Source organism: Microtus pennsylvanicus, chromosome 13 (assembly GCF_037038515.1).
Source record: "Microtus pennsylvanicus isolate mMicPen1 chromosome 13, mMicPen1.hap1, whole genome shotgun sequence".
Taxonomy (NCBI): Eukaryota; Metazoa; Chordata; class Mammalia; order Rodentia; family Cricetidae; genus Microtus; species Microtus pennsylvanicus.
The window spans coordinates 78,167,206-78,183,232 of record NC_134591.1 but is presented as its reverse complement, the minus strand read 5'-3'; the positions used below and the strand labels follow the sequence as shown (position 1 = coordinate 78,183,232).

Below are 16,027 nucleotides of genomic sequence, written 5' to 3'. Positions count from 1 at the left end.
AGTGGTTCACTCAGCTGCAGTGAGAGATGCAGATAATTACAGGCATAGCTGAAGATATATTCCTTCTGAGGAGTTCGAAAGTCTGATGTGAGGCAAATATCAAGAAGAGAAAATGGTAAGCAATCTTTGTCAGGTAAGTAAGGCTCACCAGGGCAGAAATCAATATTCCAAGTGAGTGAAGGAAAGGTAAAAGACATTGTACTGACACTCATCAGTCTGTACATCCTAATTCAGAAGGCAGCTGGGGCATTTCCCATTACCTTGCTGCCCTCAAGTACATGAGGAGGTCACAGTCGCTGACTCCAGGCATCCAGACAAGTTCCTCATGCTGAGTCACAGTATCACCATCTGGAGAAGGAAATGGTTGCAAATCTGGAAGTTTGGCCTGGAAGACAGGGATGGAGAAGTCACCACCAAGGTAAGCACTAGAAAGAGGCATCCCAGCATGCAGTGTCCTGGAAATGCACACTCTACAGAAAGGTAAGAGCAAAACCACGAATCACTGAAACTGGCCCGTGCTACAATGGACCATTTCACCATAGATGTCACAACTGCACAATCCCTCTTAATAAGCAGTGAGGGTGTCAAAGCCACCTGTACCAATGTGACCTCAAGAATGAAAAGATTGGATAAACAAGTAGAACAAACAACACCAAAAGGTATTACAGAGTGACAGCTCTGGATAAGAACAAGACACACATCTCCAATATACATTTTCAGGTCAGACACAGCAATTTACAAAACCACACCTAAGGTTAAGATAAAAACAGTGAGCTACTAAAGTTAACATTGAAACAGTTTAATTAATTTAAGTGGTAGAAATAGCATAGTTGGGAAGAAAAGAACTTTTTATCAAGGGACAGGAAGAAACTCTCTGGAAAAAGACAAGTCTGAGATTTACTATGACTCTGCTGAATGAACTGAATAGTATACATAAAAACAAACCACCAGGGCAGTGGTGGCACATGCCTTTAAGTCCAGCATTTAGGAGGCAGAGGTAGGCGGATCTCTGTGAATGCAAGGCCAGCCGGGTCTACAGAGTGAGTTCTAGGACAGGCTCCAAAAGCTACAGAGAAACCCTGCCCCAAAAAACCAATTAGATAGATAGATAGATAGATAGATAGATAGATAGATAGATAGATAGATAGATAGATAGATAGATAGGGCAATAAAAAAAGCAAATCACCTGATGTAACACATACATTCCAAATAAGAACATGAGTGATCACAACAACCACGATTCTAAGTAATCAGATTTCTTACCTGCACTCTAAGGCAGAACAGGGGTAAACAGGCAAGTACAAAGGCTACTGTAACTACCAGATGTAATGAACTGCTCTGTCCCTTTAAGAGACAAGCCACGCCCACTTACTCCCCTGCCTGAGAAGGTAAGCAGATCTATAGCTTCCAGCCTCAGTCCTTCACTCCCCCCCCCCTTCTCCATAACCCACTAAACAAATATCCAACCTCACTCTGCATGGCATGCCTTATCTCTGTCTCTCCCATGGCTGTGCGGCTCCCTGCCCAGGACCAGCCACCAGCATTCTCCTCATGGGACCAGCTGCCCCATTGACATCTCTCACCCATCACAAGGCTCCCTGCAGCCACTAGAGGAGCTACACTGTCCCTGCCTGGGACTGGCTGCTCTTGCTCTCTGGAACTGATGCCCACTGCCTGCCACCACTTTGGGGACTAGCGGCATGGTCTCAGGACCCTCTGCCCGCTGCAGCCACTTGGAGACCCGCAGCATTTTGTTAAAACCATAACATCAGAGGCCTAGGGAAGGACCTACAAGTTACCTGACATTCTTGTTGTAAGAGCCAAAGTTATGTTTTAAGTTTTAATCACTGTGCCTAAAAGATAACATAAAACAAAAATGCCTCTGTAAGCCCTAAACCTGTAAAACCTGTATAAAACCTGTCGGCCCAATGCCCAAGGACAAATACTTCCTGAAGTATTAGAGGTTGTTATTCAGGTAAGATAACTTCTCTAAATAAGTTTGGTTGACCCAACCGCACCAGATGTGCTTGATCACAGGTAGGCAGGATGATTAATAGGCAGGAGGTTCATCAAGAATGGATGTTTGGTGCTTGCCTCGGCAGCACATATACTAAAATTGGAACGATACAGAGAAAATTAGCATGGCCCCCGCACAAGGATGACACGCAAATTTGTGAAGCGTTCCATATTTAAAAAAAAAAAAGAATGGATGTTTGCCCCCAGTTGGATGGTTGGAAGTACAATAGCCTTGTGGGTTTGACTTTGTTCTTTCTTTTTTTTTAAATATTTGTTTATTTATTATGTATACAATATTCTGTCTGTGGTGCAGGCCAGAGGAGGGCACCAGACCTCATCACAGATGGCTGTGAGCCACCATGTGGTTGCTGGGAATTGAACTCAGGACCTTTGGAAGAGCAGGCAATGCTCTTAACCTCTGAGCCATCTCTCCAGCCCCTGGGTTTGACTTTGAAAGTAACTGGCAGAGGCAGGCAGAAATCTGTGAGCTCAAGGCCAGCCTGGTCTCTGTAGAGAAACCCTATCTCAAAAATCAAAACCAACCAACCAACCAAACAAACAAAAAAGCACCTAGTCAACATGCCTCATGGCCATTTTTCTGGGAACCCTGAAATGGATCTGGTCAGAGTTTATCATCCTGGCCAGTATTTAATTAAAGTTTGCTTCAAATTTGGCTCAAAATTTTGGTAATAGTCTTATGTTGTTTTGATATTTTACACTGTGCTGAAATTCCTAGGAACAGTGAAAAAAAGCAGACCAATGTATAAGCAAACACTGGAAATGCACAGTGACACATATTAAGTTTAACAGTCTAGCAGACTTGAAACAAAATTCCACATCCTAATCTGCATTAGGTAGGCTGCTTATGAGCCACGTGCTAGGAGAGAGAAGTGATGGGGAATCTTTGTCAGCCAATGATCTTTAAGGGGTAGTATCAGGTTAAGGCATGACCTTTGGGAGAAAAACTCAGGCCCAAGGATTGCTCCTCTCTCTGTGGTCCCTGCACAAGTCCAGCTGAGCTTGGACTTCTCATTCCTGTTTTGTGAGTTTGCCCCTTATAATACAGAAAAATATAATTGGTCTATCTTTTAGCTAGCCTGGTTTTCTTTGGACTGGAGATAATTCAACAGGGAAGAGAACAAGGTAAAACAAAGAGAGAGAAAATATCACTGCCCCACCCGGGGGACACCCTTGTCTCCCCACACCATCCAGAAATCTTCACTTTGAGTGAAAGCTCCTATTTTCGAATACTGTGCGCACACATCTGCTCTGCCAGGAGGATGCACAGCTCTGCTTCCCAGGCCACCTCTGATGGACCTGAATTCCTGGAAACCTCACCTTTCCCAACCAAGGTATGTGGCACACTCTAACCAAATAATAATCTTTCACATTTAGTATTCACTTTATAGCTTTTTGGGTCTGTCCCTCCCCCCCCCCCGCCCCTGACAGGGTTTTTCTTCCGTGTAACGATCCTAGTTGTTCAGGAACTAGCTCTGAAGACCAGACCAGGCTGGCCTTGAACTCACAGAGTCCCCGTGCTAGAATTAAAGGCATGAACTACCACCACCAAGTTTATAAGCTATCAGGTTATAAAAGCTTTATTTACTAGAAAAGCAGAACCCACCCTTAATCCTCCAGGAACCTCCCTTAACTTTTCCCCAAAGTCAGCTTCCTCTGTCAAGGCACCAATTTCTGTCTGTATCAATCCCGACAGCCTATATTATGTATCGGTTTGCTTTTCCACTACTTTCATCTGTCTAGCTCCCAGAGAGAGTCTTGGCAATTAAATACCCCCAAAACAGAGTGATCTAGTTCAGTTTTTTCTCTGCCCCTTCACAAGGTGTCACAATTAATGCTACTTAATATGAAAGGAGATAGATGCCCATTTGGAAAGTCAATGACGTCGGTACTGGCTTTGTATCCCCAGGCCAGGTCCAATCTCTAGTATACAATGGCTCTTCATTAAATGAAAAAGGTATTATAGTTGGGGAATAGGACCAATCCCTGGAGGAGGGTGTAACAAGAAATACAATTGGGTGACATAGAACAAAAAATGGAAATGGCTTTTAATGGTAGAATATGAGGCCTAAACAAGAGGAATACAGGTGACCAACAACAGACTCCAATCTTCTCCATCACAGTCACTAGGGGGACCATGCGGCACTGCAGTAAGGACTGGCTCTCCAGTCAAGTAGGTCTCTTTCGGAGGATATATGCGAAGATGTGTCACAAACATCAGTGCACACGTGTCATTCACTGTGGCATTACATGTAACTGGGCATCTCAGAAATGCTGCATCAAATACAGGCGACAAGGGGGGTGGGGGAGGTGAGGAAGAGGCAACTTTGGATGACAGACCATCCCTGAAGGCAAACAGAAAGAAGGGAGCCCAGAGAGTGCATATCATCTACCATTATGTAAAGGGCGAGAGGAAATAAAAGAAACGGAAAGAAGAATATCATTGTAAAGTTAACACATCATAATAGAACATTATAAAATCCCTAAATTAAATGAAAAATTACATGCAACAACAGTTGAATTGGTTCTACTCAGGAACTATTTTAAGCAATGCTAAAACATTAATTTACCTGCACAGCCCTCATGGGCTACAGTAAAAAGGTAAACAGGATTTAACAGCACACTTGTTCCCAGCAACTGTGAGTGGAGTTCAGTGCAGAGTGTGTGTAATGCACGTGCAAGGCCGGCACCAAATCCCAGCACCAAAGGAAGGCAAAAGAAAGCATTCTAATCGTCTACAGCAGTGTGAATATTGCTATTTGTGGTTATAAAATAAATCATATGCAGGAGAAAGATAGATTTACATGAATGAAGCTAGGCAATGGTGGCACATGCCTTGAATCCCAACACTCAGGAGGGAGAAGAAAGTGTATCTCTGTGAGTTCAAGGCCAGCCTGGTCTATAAAGTGAACTCCAGTACAGCCAGGGCTACACAGAGAAACCCTGTCTCAAAGAATAAAAAAATAAAACCAGATTTAGATGAAAGCAGAGCAGGGTTAATAGAAATGTTAAAGTTTTAAGTAACAAGATCAGAGCGAACTTACACATGTAGTATTACACACACAGAACTAGGGTGAGAAGAAGGGACAGGGTGTTTGCGATCACTGATTTGGAGCTACAGAGCTGGCCTAGAGTTCACGCAGTGCACATTTAACTGTAACTCCAGCTCCAGAGGGGAACCAAAGTCCTCTTCTGATTTCCTTGGGCAACTAGACTCATGAGCACATGTCTCCAGAGACACAAGCATGCTCTAAACTCTAAAGTAAAAGCAAATATTGAGAAAAGGAAATTACTGGATTTTTCCCTATCCTATTTTATATGTGTGGTGTGCACATATGTCTACATCTTATTGTATGTGAGTGGGTGGGGAAATGCAGAGAGGCCTGCGGTTAAAGCAGAAAATCACCCTCAATTCCTCTTTGGTTTTATTGATGGAGGGCCTCTCCCTCAAACCCAGAGCTTACCACTATCACTGCTCTGGGGACCTCAGTTCTGAATTCTTCTACTGGAATTGTGGGACCAACGCCACACAGACTTGGCATTTTCGTAGATTCTGGGGATCAGAATGAATTCGGGTTCTCACACTTGCAGGCCAAGCGCTTTATTTTGTTTTTAATTGCAGTGATTTATTTTTGTGTCATGAGGTTGGTGGTATACCACAGCAGAAATGTAGAAGTCAGTCAAGAGTCAGGTCTCTCCTCCAACCATGTAGGTGCCAGGATCATACTTCGGTCACCAGGCTTGCGCCATCTTGCCAATCTAATGCAAGTGATCACTAAGGCATCTTCCAACCCCAAGATATTACAGACTTTGGTTTGGTGTGAAATATTGTAGTTGTGTCTTTAATAAGAGGTCTTGTTTTTTCTCATTGTGCTATCTGTAATTAAAATGATGGAGTGACTCATTTCAATCACCACAAGTAGGAAGCAGCCTGAGGAGATCAGACAAGTCTCACTAGAACTCTGCAAAGCTCAGTGACACTGTGGACTGTATTCTGTTCCGACTTTTGTATGTGTTACTATCTTCCCTAAGAAAAAAGCTAAAACTTTAAAAAGTTAAATAGATTTTGGTACTTTAAAAGTTGACTATTAAAATATATTTCCAGCTATGATATTAAATTAGCATTTGATTTAAATGAAAGCATACAAAACCCAAGTCTAGCAAACCTGCTTCTTTCCGGGATCTAGATGCATCCTCCTCTAGCAACACCTTTTCTGTTAAGGTAGGAAATAAATCTTATTTTTTGGGTTTTTCGAGACAGGGTTTCTCTGAAGCTTTGGAGCCTGTCCTGGAACTAGCTCATGTAGACCAGGGTGGCCTCGAACTCACAGAGATCCCAAGTGCTGGGATTTAAAGGCATGTGCTACCACCACCCAGCAGAAATAAATTTTAAGTCAAAATCCAGTATGAAAACCCTGCAATCCTGGGAACAAACTGTAGGAGAGAAATGGGGGGGGGGGAGACAAAAACCAAGAAAATGAAATACAAAGGCAAGAAGAGAAATGGGAGTGTGACTGAGTGATGCCAGGCAAGTATTGGATCCTTGATTCCAAATACAGCTAGAGGCTGGTGAGAGGGCTCAGTGGGGAAAGGTGCTTGCTGCCAAGCTTGACAGCCTAAGTCTGATCCTTGAGATCTACATAGCAGGAGAAAATTTATTCCTGCAAGTTGTCCTCTGCTGTACACAGGTGCCCCCCCAACACACACACACACTAAATAGGTAACTGTAAACAAACGAACAAATAAAATCAAAGCCCAAGGACATTCTTATAGTACATGCCTATAATTTCAGCATTGAGAAGGCAGAGTTAATCTGGGTCACATAGTGACTCCTTGTTAAAATAAAATAAAATAATAAAATAAAATGAGGACTGGAGGTTAAAAGTGCATACCGCCTTTCCACAGGATCCAAGTCTGGTTCCCAAAACACATGCCAGGCAGCCCAAACTGTAATTCCAGGGGATGTCAAGCCTTCTTCTGGCCTCCACAAGCACCTGTACTCATGTACATATGGCCCCACTTAGGCACACATATATACATGTAATTTAAAAGTAATTTTAAAAAGCAGGACATGGTGATGAATACTTGAATCCCACGCTTGGATAGAAAGGCCAAATTCTCTGTGAGTATGAGGCCAGCCTAGGCTATATACTGAGTTTCAGGCCTGCCAGGGCTATAAATATAGTGAGACCTTATCTTAAATACTCACAACAATAACAAAAATATATCGCACCGGGCAGTGGTGGTGCACGCCTTTAATCCCAGCACTCGGGAGGCAGAGGCAGGCGGATCTCTGTGAGTTCGAGACCAGCCTGGTCTACAGAGCTAGTTCCAGGACAGGCTCCAAAGCCACAGAGAAACCCTGTCTCGAAAAACCAAAAAAAATATATATATATATCTCGAAAAAAAAAATATATATATATATCACAAAACATCGAACTAAACAACCAAAACCAAAAACCAAACAAATGAAAAAACTCAACAATAACAACAACAAAAAAAATCCAAAAAAGCAGAAATTCCAGTCCAGAGCCAGGGACAGTAGTACAGGTCACAGGCAGAGAACCTACTTAGTGTGAGCAAGGCTTTGGTCCCCTCTCACCACTGTAAAATGACACCCTAGGAATCTACAGTTCAGAGGCAGTCCCTCCTGCTCAGGCCCACCTAACAGTTCATTCCAGGAAGACAGCAATGAATGGGACGCCCAGCTACTGTGTATTTCTGCCTTTATCATAAAATGAGAACCATTTAGGAACAAGAAGCCCCTACTAGTTTCCGCATTTCAATTTTGTCTTCAAGTTTTTACTTTTCTCTCATCAAAGAGGTAAAATATGTTCCGAAGAAGTGTTTATGTTACAAAAAAATTCTCAAAAGCTAAAGAAGAAAAACAAAAGCCTTATACACACACACACACAAGTACCCCAAAAAACCTTTAGCTCTGTATTTAAGAGAACTAGAGCATTATCAATAACTACTCTAAGATGCTACTTGAAAGAATAAAAGTAATTTATTTGCTTTTATTTCGTATGTATTGGTGTTTTGCCTGCATGTATGTCTGTGTGAAGGTGTCAGGTTCCCTGGAACTGGAGCTACAGTTGTGAGCTGCCATGTGTGTGCTGGGAATTGAAGTCAAGTCCTCCAGAAGAGCAGCCGGTACTCTTAACCACTGAGCCATTTCTCCAGCCATCAAGCATAAAGATAAAGCAGAAAAATTGAAAATAAAAAGTTATTAAGTTAGTAAAATGTAGTTTACCTGATGGCTGGGGCCAACTCGAATTTCTCCTTGTGTGCTATTCAGCCTCCTGCAGAGAAGAGAGCAGAAAGTTAACAGAGCTGTTCTGACAAACCTTCCAAGAGTTTTCAAGGGAAGTCAATCACTCCACGTAGATGAGAGACATCTATTTTTTAATATTTGTTTATGTGTATGTGCCTTTGCCTGAGTGTGTGTTTGTCCACAGAGGACCAAAGAGGGCAGCAGGTGGACAACACCGAAACTGGAGCTGCAGATGGGTGTGAGCTGCCACGTGGGTGCTTGGAATGGAACCTGGGTCCTCTGAAGGAACAGCCAGTGCTCTTAACTGCTCAGCCATCTCTCCAGCCCCAGAGAGACGTCTTAAAAGGAGGCCACTCCTTCACTGTTTCCAACATTGCTTCAGCTACACATACTACATGCAAAGGTCCTTAACCTCTCATCCCCCTCAAAATCTGACTACACCACCTGCTGGTTTGAGGAAGGACCACTCCGTGTAGCTGGGGCTGTCCTCCTCACACTCACTATGTAGTTAAGGGTGAGCCTGAACTTCTATCCTTTCTTCCTCCCTTCCTAAGGCTGAGATTACGAGTACGTGTAACCACACTCAGTCTATTCATCCTGAAGACCAGACCCAAGGACCATGTGTGCATGCGTGCCAGGTAAGTACTATATCAACTGAGCTACATGCCCAATCTCACTTTCTACTTTTATTCCAATAAATTTTTTCATCAAGAACACTGTTTGGGTGGGGGGTAGGGGTGGGGGTTAGGGGGGTGCAGTAGCATTGACAAGGTGAGAGAGGGCAGTGACAACAAAGTGGTCCCAGTCCTAAGACTCTAGACCTGACCTGGCAGGGTGGTAGCACCCATCTCCCAATGAGAAAGATCACAGATATCATACCAAAACATAAGACACTCCATTCCAGAAGAAACTTCAAAAAATTCTAAGCGAAGTTAAGCAAGCCAGCCAGGCTTCCAGTGTCTAACCAGCTGTCCACAGGCTGCATGCAGTCAAACAAGCTATGACCATGGCCCAACCAAACGGGTAAGTCCTGGCAATTGTTTTATGACTCCACTGTGTGGTTCTCGAATGTAAGCTCTGGGTGCCAGCCAACTCCTGCCTGAGGTGAAGAAGCTGTTCATTTGTTGTTGTTTTGTCACACAGATCCCCCAAATAACCAAGTCACTCTGCTTGGCGTGGACAGGGCGCCTCTGGAGCAGAGAAAGGGCAGGACAGCAAGGCAGAAGATAGGCATTTTCAAGAGGGAATAAAACCACAACAACAAGACAGAGGCAGGTGGTCAAGAAGGGGGCTCTGATGGTAAAGTACTTATACCAAGGGCTCATTCTGTTGCAGCTGGCAGCAACCTCCCTCTCTGACACAGAAACTTGTAGATGGACTCGTCTAGGAGGTTTATGATTCAAAAACTATGCCAAGTATTCAACTAGCCAGGCCCTGACTACCTGCTTGGGTTTTTGTTTATTGTTTGGGGTTTTGGTTTTGTGAGAAAGGGTTTCTCCGTGTAGCCCCGGTTGTACGGAAACTCACTCGGTTGACAAGGTTGGCCTTGAACACAGATCCACCTACCTCTGCCTCCAGAGTGCTGGGATTAAAGGTGTGTGCCGCTACACTCAGCACAACAGCTTGTTTTCTGAGTTGGTGTAAGCCACTATTTTCATCCTAAAGTTCATTTCTATTTCCTAGTTAGCCATGAGCAAAATAGCCTGCCAAAGCATTTACACATGCTCTTGTGACTACAAGTATCTCCAGTCAAGACCTATTACACCTCAGAAAGCTTAAGCCACAATCGCTACAGCTCAATCTTTAGCCTGTTCTAGAATGTCTGTGCTGTTTTAGGGTGCCCTAATGGTTGATTACAAAAATCTTTCTGGGGCTGGAGAGATGGCTCAGAGGTTAAGAGCACTGGCTGCTCTTCCAGAGCTCCTGAGTTCAATTCCCAGCAACCACATGGTGGCTCACAACCATCTGTACTGAGATCTGGTGCCCTCCTCTGGCGTGCGGGCATACATGGAGGCAGAATGTTGTATACATAATAAATAAATAAATCTTAAAAAAAAATCTTTCTGATATCACTGATACCCACAGTGCTAAAGTAATATGCCACCAAAATAAAAACAACTCTCAAACACCTTATGGAACTATGAATCTACTCCTATTTCTAAAAATAGAAGGGACCCAATGTGAAGGAACACACCTGCAATCTTAGCACTTGAGAGAGCTAGGACAGGAGGTTTATAATTCAAGGACAACTTTGGCTACACTATGAAACCATGTTATAAAAATAACCTCGAAATTCAGTGATGGTAAGTACCGGGTATTCGATATACCCTGTGCGGCTCCCCTAAGCCCTTCCTAGACCTCTTTGTGGCCCTGCGGCCTTTCCTGCATGGTTCTTCAGGCTGATGCACTATAGTTCTTCCTTGGAGCTCTATGCCGGAAGGGCATCTAATTTTAAGAAGACAAACATGGCATCCAGTGGCTAGGGAGAAAGAAAGGGCCCTAAGCTTCAACTGACTGAAGAACAGAAACAGGAAATCTGGGACGCTTTTGATCTCTTTGATGCTGATGGAACTGGAACTACAGACATTAAGGAACTAAAGGTTGCAATGAGGGCCCTCGGTTTTGAACATAAGAAAGAAGAAATCAAGAAGATGATAAGTGAAATTGATAAGGAAGGGACAGGAAAAATTAACTTTAGTGACTTTTTTGATAGTGACGACTCAGAAAATGTCTGAGAAACACACCAAAGAAGAAATCCGGAAAGCTTTCAAGCTCTTCGATGATGATAAAACTGGGGAAATATCATTCAAAAATCTGAAGCATGTGGCCAAGGAGTTAGGTAAGAACCTGACTGATAAGAAGTGCTAGGAAATGGCTGATGAAGCTGATGGATGGAGATGGCAAGATTGGTGAGTAAGAGTTCCTGCGCATCATGAAGACCAGTCTCTATTAAGATCTAAAGGTGCTTCTTTTTCTACTGCAAGCACATGTGACTAGATTTAGTGCCTGCTATTTTGTGAAATATGTTTTTTGAGAATCCCTTTCCCCCAACCCCTGGAAATAACTAGCCGTGACCTTGAATCTATTCTTGGCTTTTGGAAGTTTCTTTGATATTAAGTTCTTTGTACCTTTACCTGCTGAGTGATTCAACAGGACAGAACAATGGGGCAAAGGGTCTGAGAGTGAGTGCAGCCACCCCACCTCCCATTACTTCACACCGCTCGTGCATTCCACACAGCTGCAAACAAACCATGGCTTCTTAGATGTCCATGCATCCATGTTGTTCTAAAACTGTTCTAGTTTTTAGCTGACACCAGAGTGCAGTTTTTCCTCATAAAACGTAGTGAATGCTTGCTGTGGCATTTGGATGTGTATTAATGGATTTGTTTTGCTTGAAAAATAAAACCTTTCTTAGCCGGACGGCAGTGGTACACATCTACAAGAGCTAGTGCCAGGACAGGCTCCAAAGCCACACAGAGAAACCCTGTCTCCAAAAAACAAAGACCAAAAAAAAAAAAAAAGAAAAGAAAAGAAAAAGAAAAAAAAAGAAAGAAAGAAAGAAAGAAAGAAAGAAAGAAAGAGAAAACCTTTCTTAATTAAAAAAAAAAATCCCCAAAAAGTTAGGCAGTGGTGGGACACTTTTAATAGCAGCACTCAGAAAGTAGGGGCAGGCAGATCTTTTGAGTTCAAGGCCAGCATGGAATACAGAGTCCAGAACAAATACATAGAGAGAAACCCTGTCTCAAAGAAACAACAAACAAATGGAAAAAGGAGGGCTAGAGAGATGGTTCAGCAGTTAGGAGCGCTGGCTGCTCTTGGAGAGGACTGAGTTCATTTCCAGCACCTATATGGCAGCTCACAACTGTCTGTAATGGGATCTGATGCCCTCTTCTGATGAACAAATGGACATGTAGACAAAGTGTCCACATATATAAAATATGTAAATGAATCTTTAAAAATAAAAATTTTAGAAGTCCAAAAAGGAAAAGAACAGGAAGCAAACATCTATTACATTAAGAATTAACAAAGACCTTTAATTTCAGCACTTGGGCAGCAGAGGCAGGCAGATCTCTGAGAGTTCGAGGCCAGCCTGGTCTACAGAGCTATTTCCATGACAGGCTCCAAAGCTACAAAGAAACCCTGTCTTGAAAAGCTGAAAAGAAAAAAAGAAGAAGAAAAAGAAGAAGAATTAACAAAGGAGGTGCTAAGTGCAAGAGTTTCACAGGAGCCTAACTAAATGAGAACACTCTGGTATGGCTTGGTCTTCAAGGTGCTAAGAATGAAACTGAGGTCCTATACACAGAAGAGCTGGCCCTGTGGTAGGGGATTCAGGTGAGCCAACACAGTGCCCCCTACAGCAATTGGGCAAAACAGTTGAGCTGGCCCTGGTGGTATGAGTGTGGGTGACCCGAATCTGAGAGCAGGAGAACTAACTGGCTGCACTCCTTGTTCAGGCTGCATTGGGTGAGCTAACTGAAGCAATGCTAGGGAGCTTGCCCAGACAGTGATGTAGAGTCTATGTTGGCAAGCTAATGGGATGACTGACCCAGCTACCATCCAGGCCCAGAACCAGGGCTATGAGTTAGTCGACCCCAACACCCATCTCATCTAGGAACGGTTGGTCGGAACATGTAAATGGGACAAACCTACAGATCTAAAACAGCAGGATATCTGAGAGGAGTCCTAGTGAGAGCCCATTATTGGTGCTATAGCAGAAGCCAGAGGCCTCCAGCCAGACCAAATGACCTGTTACAATGGCCACTTGCAAGTGACAATGAAAGGGTTAAAAGGTATGCTGTGACTCAATGGGTCACACTACAGCTTCCATGATGACATTCTTTTCCTTTGGTAGTTTGTTTTTTGTTTTTTCTTTTAAACCTTTATTTGGGGATGGGAGATCCCTTTTTGTTTTGAATCTTTATTTGCAGTGGGAGGTTACAAGAGCAGAGAGCAGTGGAAACGGAATGCATGATGTGAAATCCACAATAAATAAAAGTTTAAATTTTTTTTAAAAAAACAATAGCAGTAACAACAAAAAGCATAGTGAAAATGAAGTCATTGTTCTAGAATTACCTAAAAATAGCACACAACTATATTCTCCTGTCCACTTTTATATTTACTGTATTGCACTCAGTCATTTCTGTAGTTTTTAAATCATATGGAGAAAACCCAGCCCCACACAGCTATGTAACTGGAGAGGGCAGAACACTTTAATACTGCTGCATTTGTTGCTTTTGAGGCAGAGTCTCAATACTTAGCCTGACCTCAGACTTACAACCCGTGGAGAGTCACCATTACAGAAGAGTACCACCACACCTGTTCACCATCTTTCTGGTACCACACCAAGACATAATGAGAGCTGATATATTTAAGACTATGTGTAATGTTTTGGCTTCTGTTTTGCTTAATTGCTGGGATGGCAAGCACCTTACCACCAAGTTAAGTTCCCACATAAAGACTTCCTTACAATGTTAACATAAATCTTTATTAATAATCTTCTGGACTCACAAGGTACAAAAGGAAAGAATCAACTCCACAAAGTTGTCCTCTGACTTCCACCCGTGCATCATGGGATGTGCATGCCCACAGATAAATATATATACAAAATAAATTTAAAAAATTTTAAGTGAGAGTTCTCCAAAACAGCTCAGTGGATAAAGACACACGCCACCAATCTTTTAAAAGCTGGACGCATCATCTTCCCTCCCCGCTCCACACTAACTTCCCCAGGCCTGTACATGCCCCCTCTAATAAACTCCTAAGCAGGTTTGTTGCATGTTCCGTGTTTCTTTCTCACTCACCCCAGGTAATTTCAATAAGACCTAGTTAATAATAAGCTGGAGCTAAGAGGCCAAAGAGTTTATAATTAATACAAGCCTCTGTGTTTCACTGGAACTAAACATCTGTGGAACAGAGCAGGACAGAAATGGTCATCTACAGATGTATTACAATTAAGACTAAAAATAGGAAATAAAGCCAGATGCACACCTTTAATCCCAGCACTTAGGAGGCAGAGGCAGGCTGTAGTGATATTTCATTTGTATTTTAATAAATAAAGCTTGCCTGAAGATCAGAGAGTAAAATAGCCCCACTGGTCAGTCTTACAGACCAAGCAGTGGTGACACACACCTTAAACCCAGCCCTAGAGAGGAATACAAAATGGGAGGAGACAGCACTCAGTCTTAGTCTCATTCTGAGATTCCCGGAGGCAGGATTTCAGACTGAGGTAGAGGTAAGAGCCGGTGGCTGGCTGCTTTGCCTTTCTGACCTGCAGGGTGAAATCCAATACCTGTCTCTGGGTTTTTATTAATCATGTTAGAGTAGGCAGATCTCTTAGTTGGAGAACAGTCCCATCTACACAGAATTCAAGTCGGCTAGGGCTACAGAGACTCTGTGTCAGCCAAAACAAACAAAAGCCACCTAACTAGCAGGGCGGTGGTGGCACACGCCTTTAATCCCAGCACTTGGGAGGCAGAGGCAGGCGGATCTCTGTGAGTTCAAGACCAGCCTGGTCTACAAGAGCTAGTTCCAGGACAGGCTCCAAAACCACAGAGAAACCCTGTCTCGGAAACAAAAAAAAGCCACCTAACTTAAAACAGTGACGAGAAACACCAGAAAAGTGTGTGTATACGTGTGCACGCATGTGTGCGCATGAGTGACATGAGTACGTGTGTGTGTGTGTGTCTGAGAGAGAGAGAGAGAGAGAGAGAGAGAGAGAGAGAGAGAGAGAGAGAGAGAGAGAGAGAGAGAGAGAAAGAGAATGTGTGTCTTCCTATGCAGTCCATACTGGACTCAAACTCGCAATCTTTTGCCTTTGCCTTTTAAGTACTGGGATCACAGGCCAACTCCAGTGCAGCCTTCTGGCTTCCTCCATGTCTCTCTATTTCCTAGTGATCTCTGTGATTTCAAACACTGAAATACTGAGAATCCAGATTAATATGTAAGTGCGTGTTCATTTTATAAAAAAGCTACCATTATCCTTCCTAAAACAGAGAATTTCACTGTATAGCTAATATAAATTATATGTTTTGAAAAATAACTGACTCGCAACCTCTATTATTCTACGACTCTTCGGTTGGAATATGAAAAAATGGTTTCAGAAGCCAATTTACAATGATGGTAAGCCATTGTGTTTATTTCTTTAGTAACAAAAAAATAAATTCATTGTATATGAAATCTGATACAAAAGAAACTGATGTAACAAAGCAGTATCCATAGCAACTACAACTTAATATTTCAGCCCTCTTCAGCTGCAGTGGATTAAATAAAATGACAAGATGTTCCCTTTGAAAAGTAACCTGTTACCATGGAAACAGTTTAGTCTAAGAAGTAAACAGGGAGTGGACAGAAAGAGGCAGGAAGCTTGCATCTGAATTTCAAAAAGGGAGAAATATCTTTGCCAGGAGATAGGAAGGCAGAAACCAGTAGCCCCTGAAGGGCTGGTCATTTAGCCCCAGGGGCCTGCCCCACCCTAGGGCTGGACTGAGAACATTACAGAGTCACTTCCCACCCAAAGAAAGGGGGAGTGGAGGGAAGCACTCTGGACGCCTACTGCAAAAAACCAGAAACAAAAGGACTTGATTCAAACTTTAGCTCTACGGGTCTGTTGACATAATCTCTCTAGTCCTCAGCTTATAATGGCAACTAACTCAGCAAAGAGACTGTAGAAAGAAGAGAATAGCTATGGTATGAACCAGCACAGGCCTGCTGCAGTCATTG

The 16,027-nt window shown here is 43.0% G+C and overlaps 1 protein-coding gene, 1 non-coding gene and 1 pseudogene across 12 annotated transcripts in view; 2 read left to right on the top strand and 1 right to left on the bottom strand.

The window, feature by feature from the left end:
- The window catches only part of Rere (arginine-glutamic acid dipeptide repeats), a 366,134-nt gene that overhangs the window by 119,076 nt on the left and 231,031 nt on the right, over positions 1-16,027 (bottom strand). For all 11 annotated transcript variants that reach the window (XM_075945074.1, XM_075945075.1, XM_075945067.1 and 8 more), the window contains 2 exons: positions 8,288-8,336; positions 261-385 (listed from right to left, as the gene is read on the bottom strand). In XM_075945074.1, the coding sequence (XP_075801189.1) occupies positions 261-385; positions 8,288-8,336 (174 nt within the window). The remainder of the gene's footprint in view (positions 1-260; positions 386-8,287; positions 8,337-16,027) is intronic.
- LOC142834553 (U6 spliceosomal RNA) lies at positions 2,087-2,193 on the top strand. The gene has a single exon (XR_012907636.1). It is a non-coding gene; the product is annotated as a U6 spliceosomal RNA (small nuclear RNA).
- Positions 10,688-11,261, top strand: LOC142833547 (centrin-2 pseudogene; annotated as a pseudogene).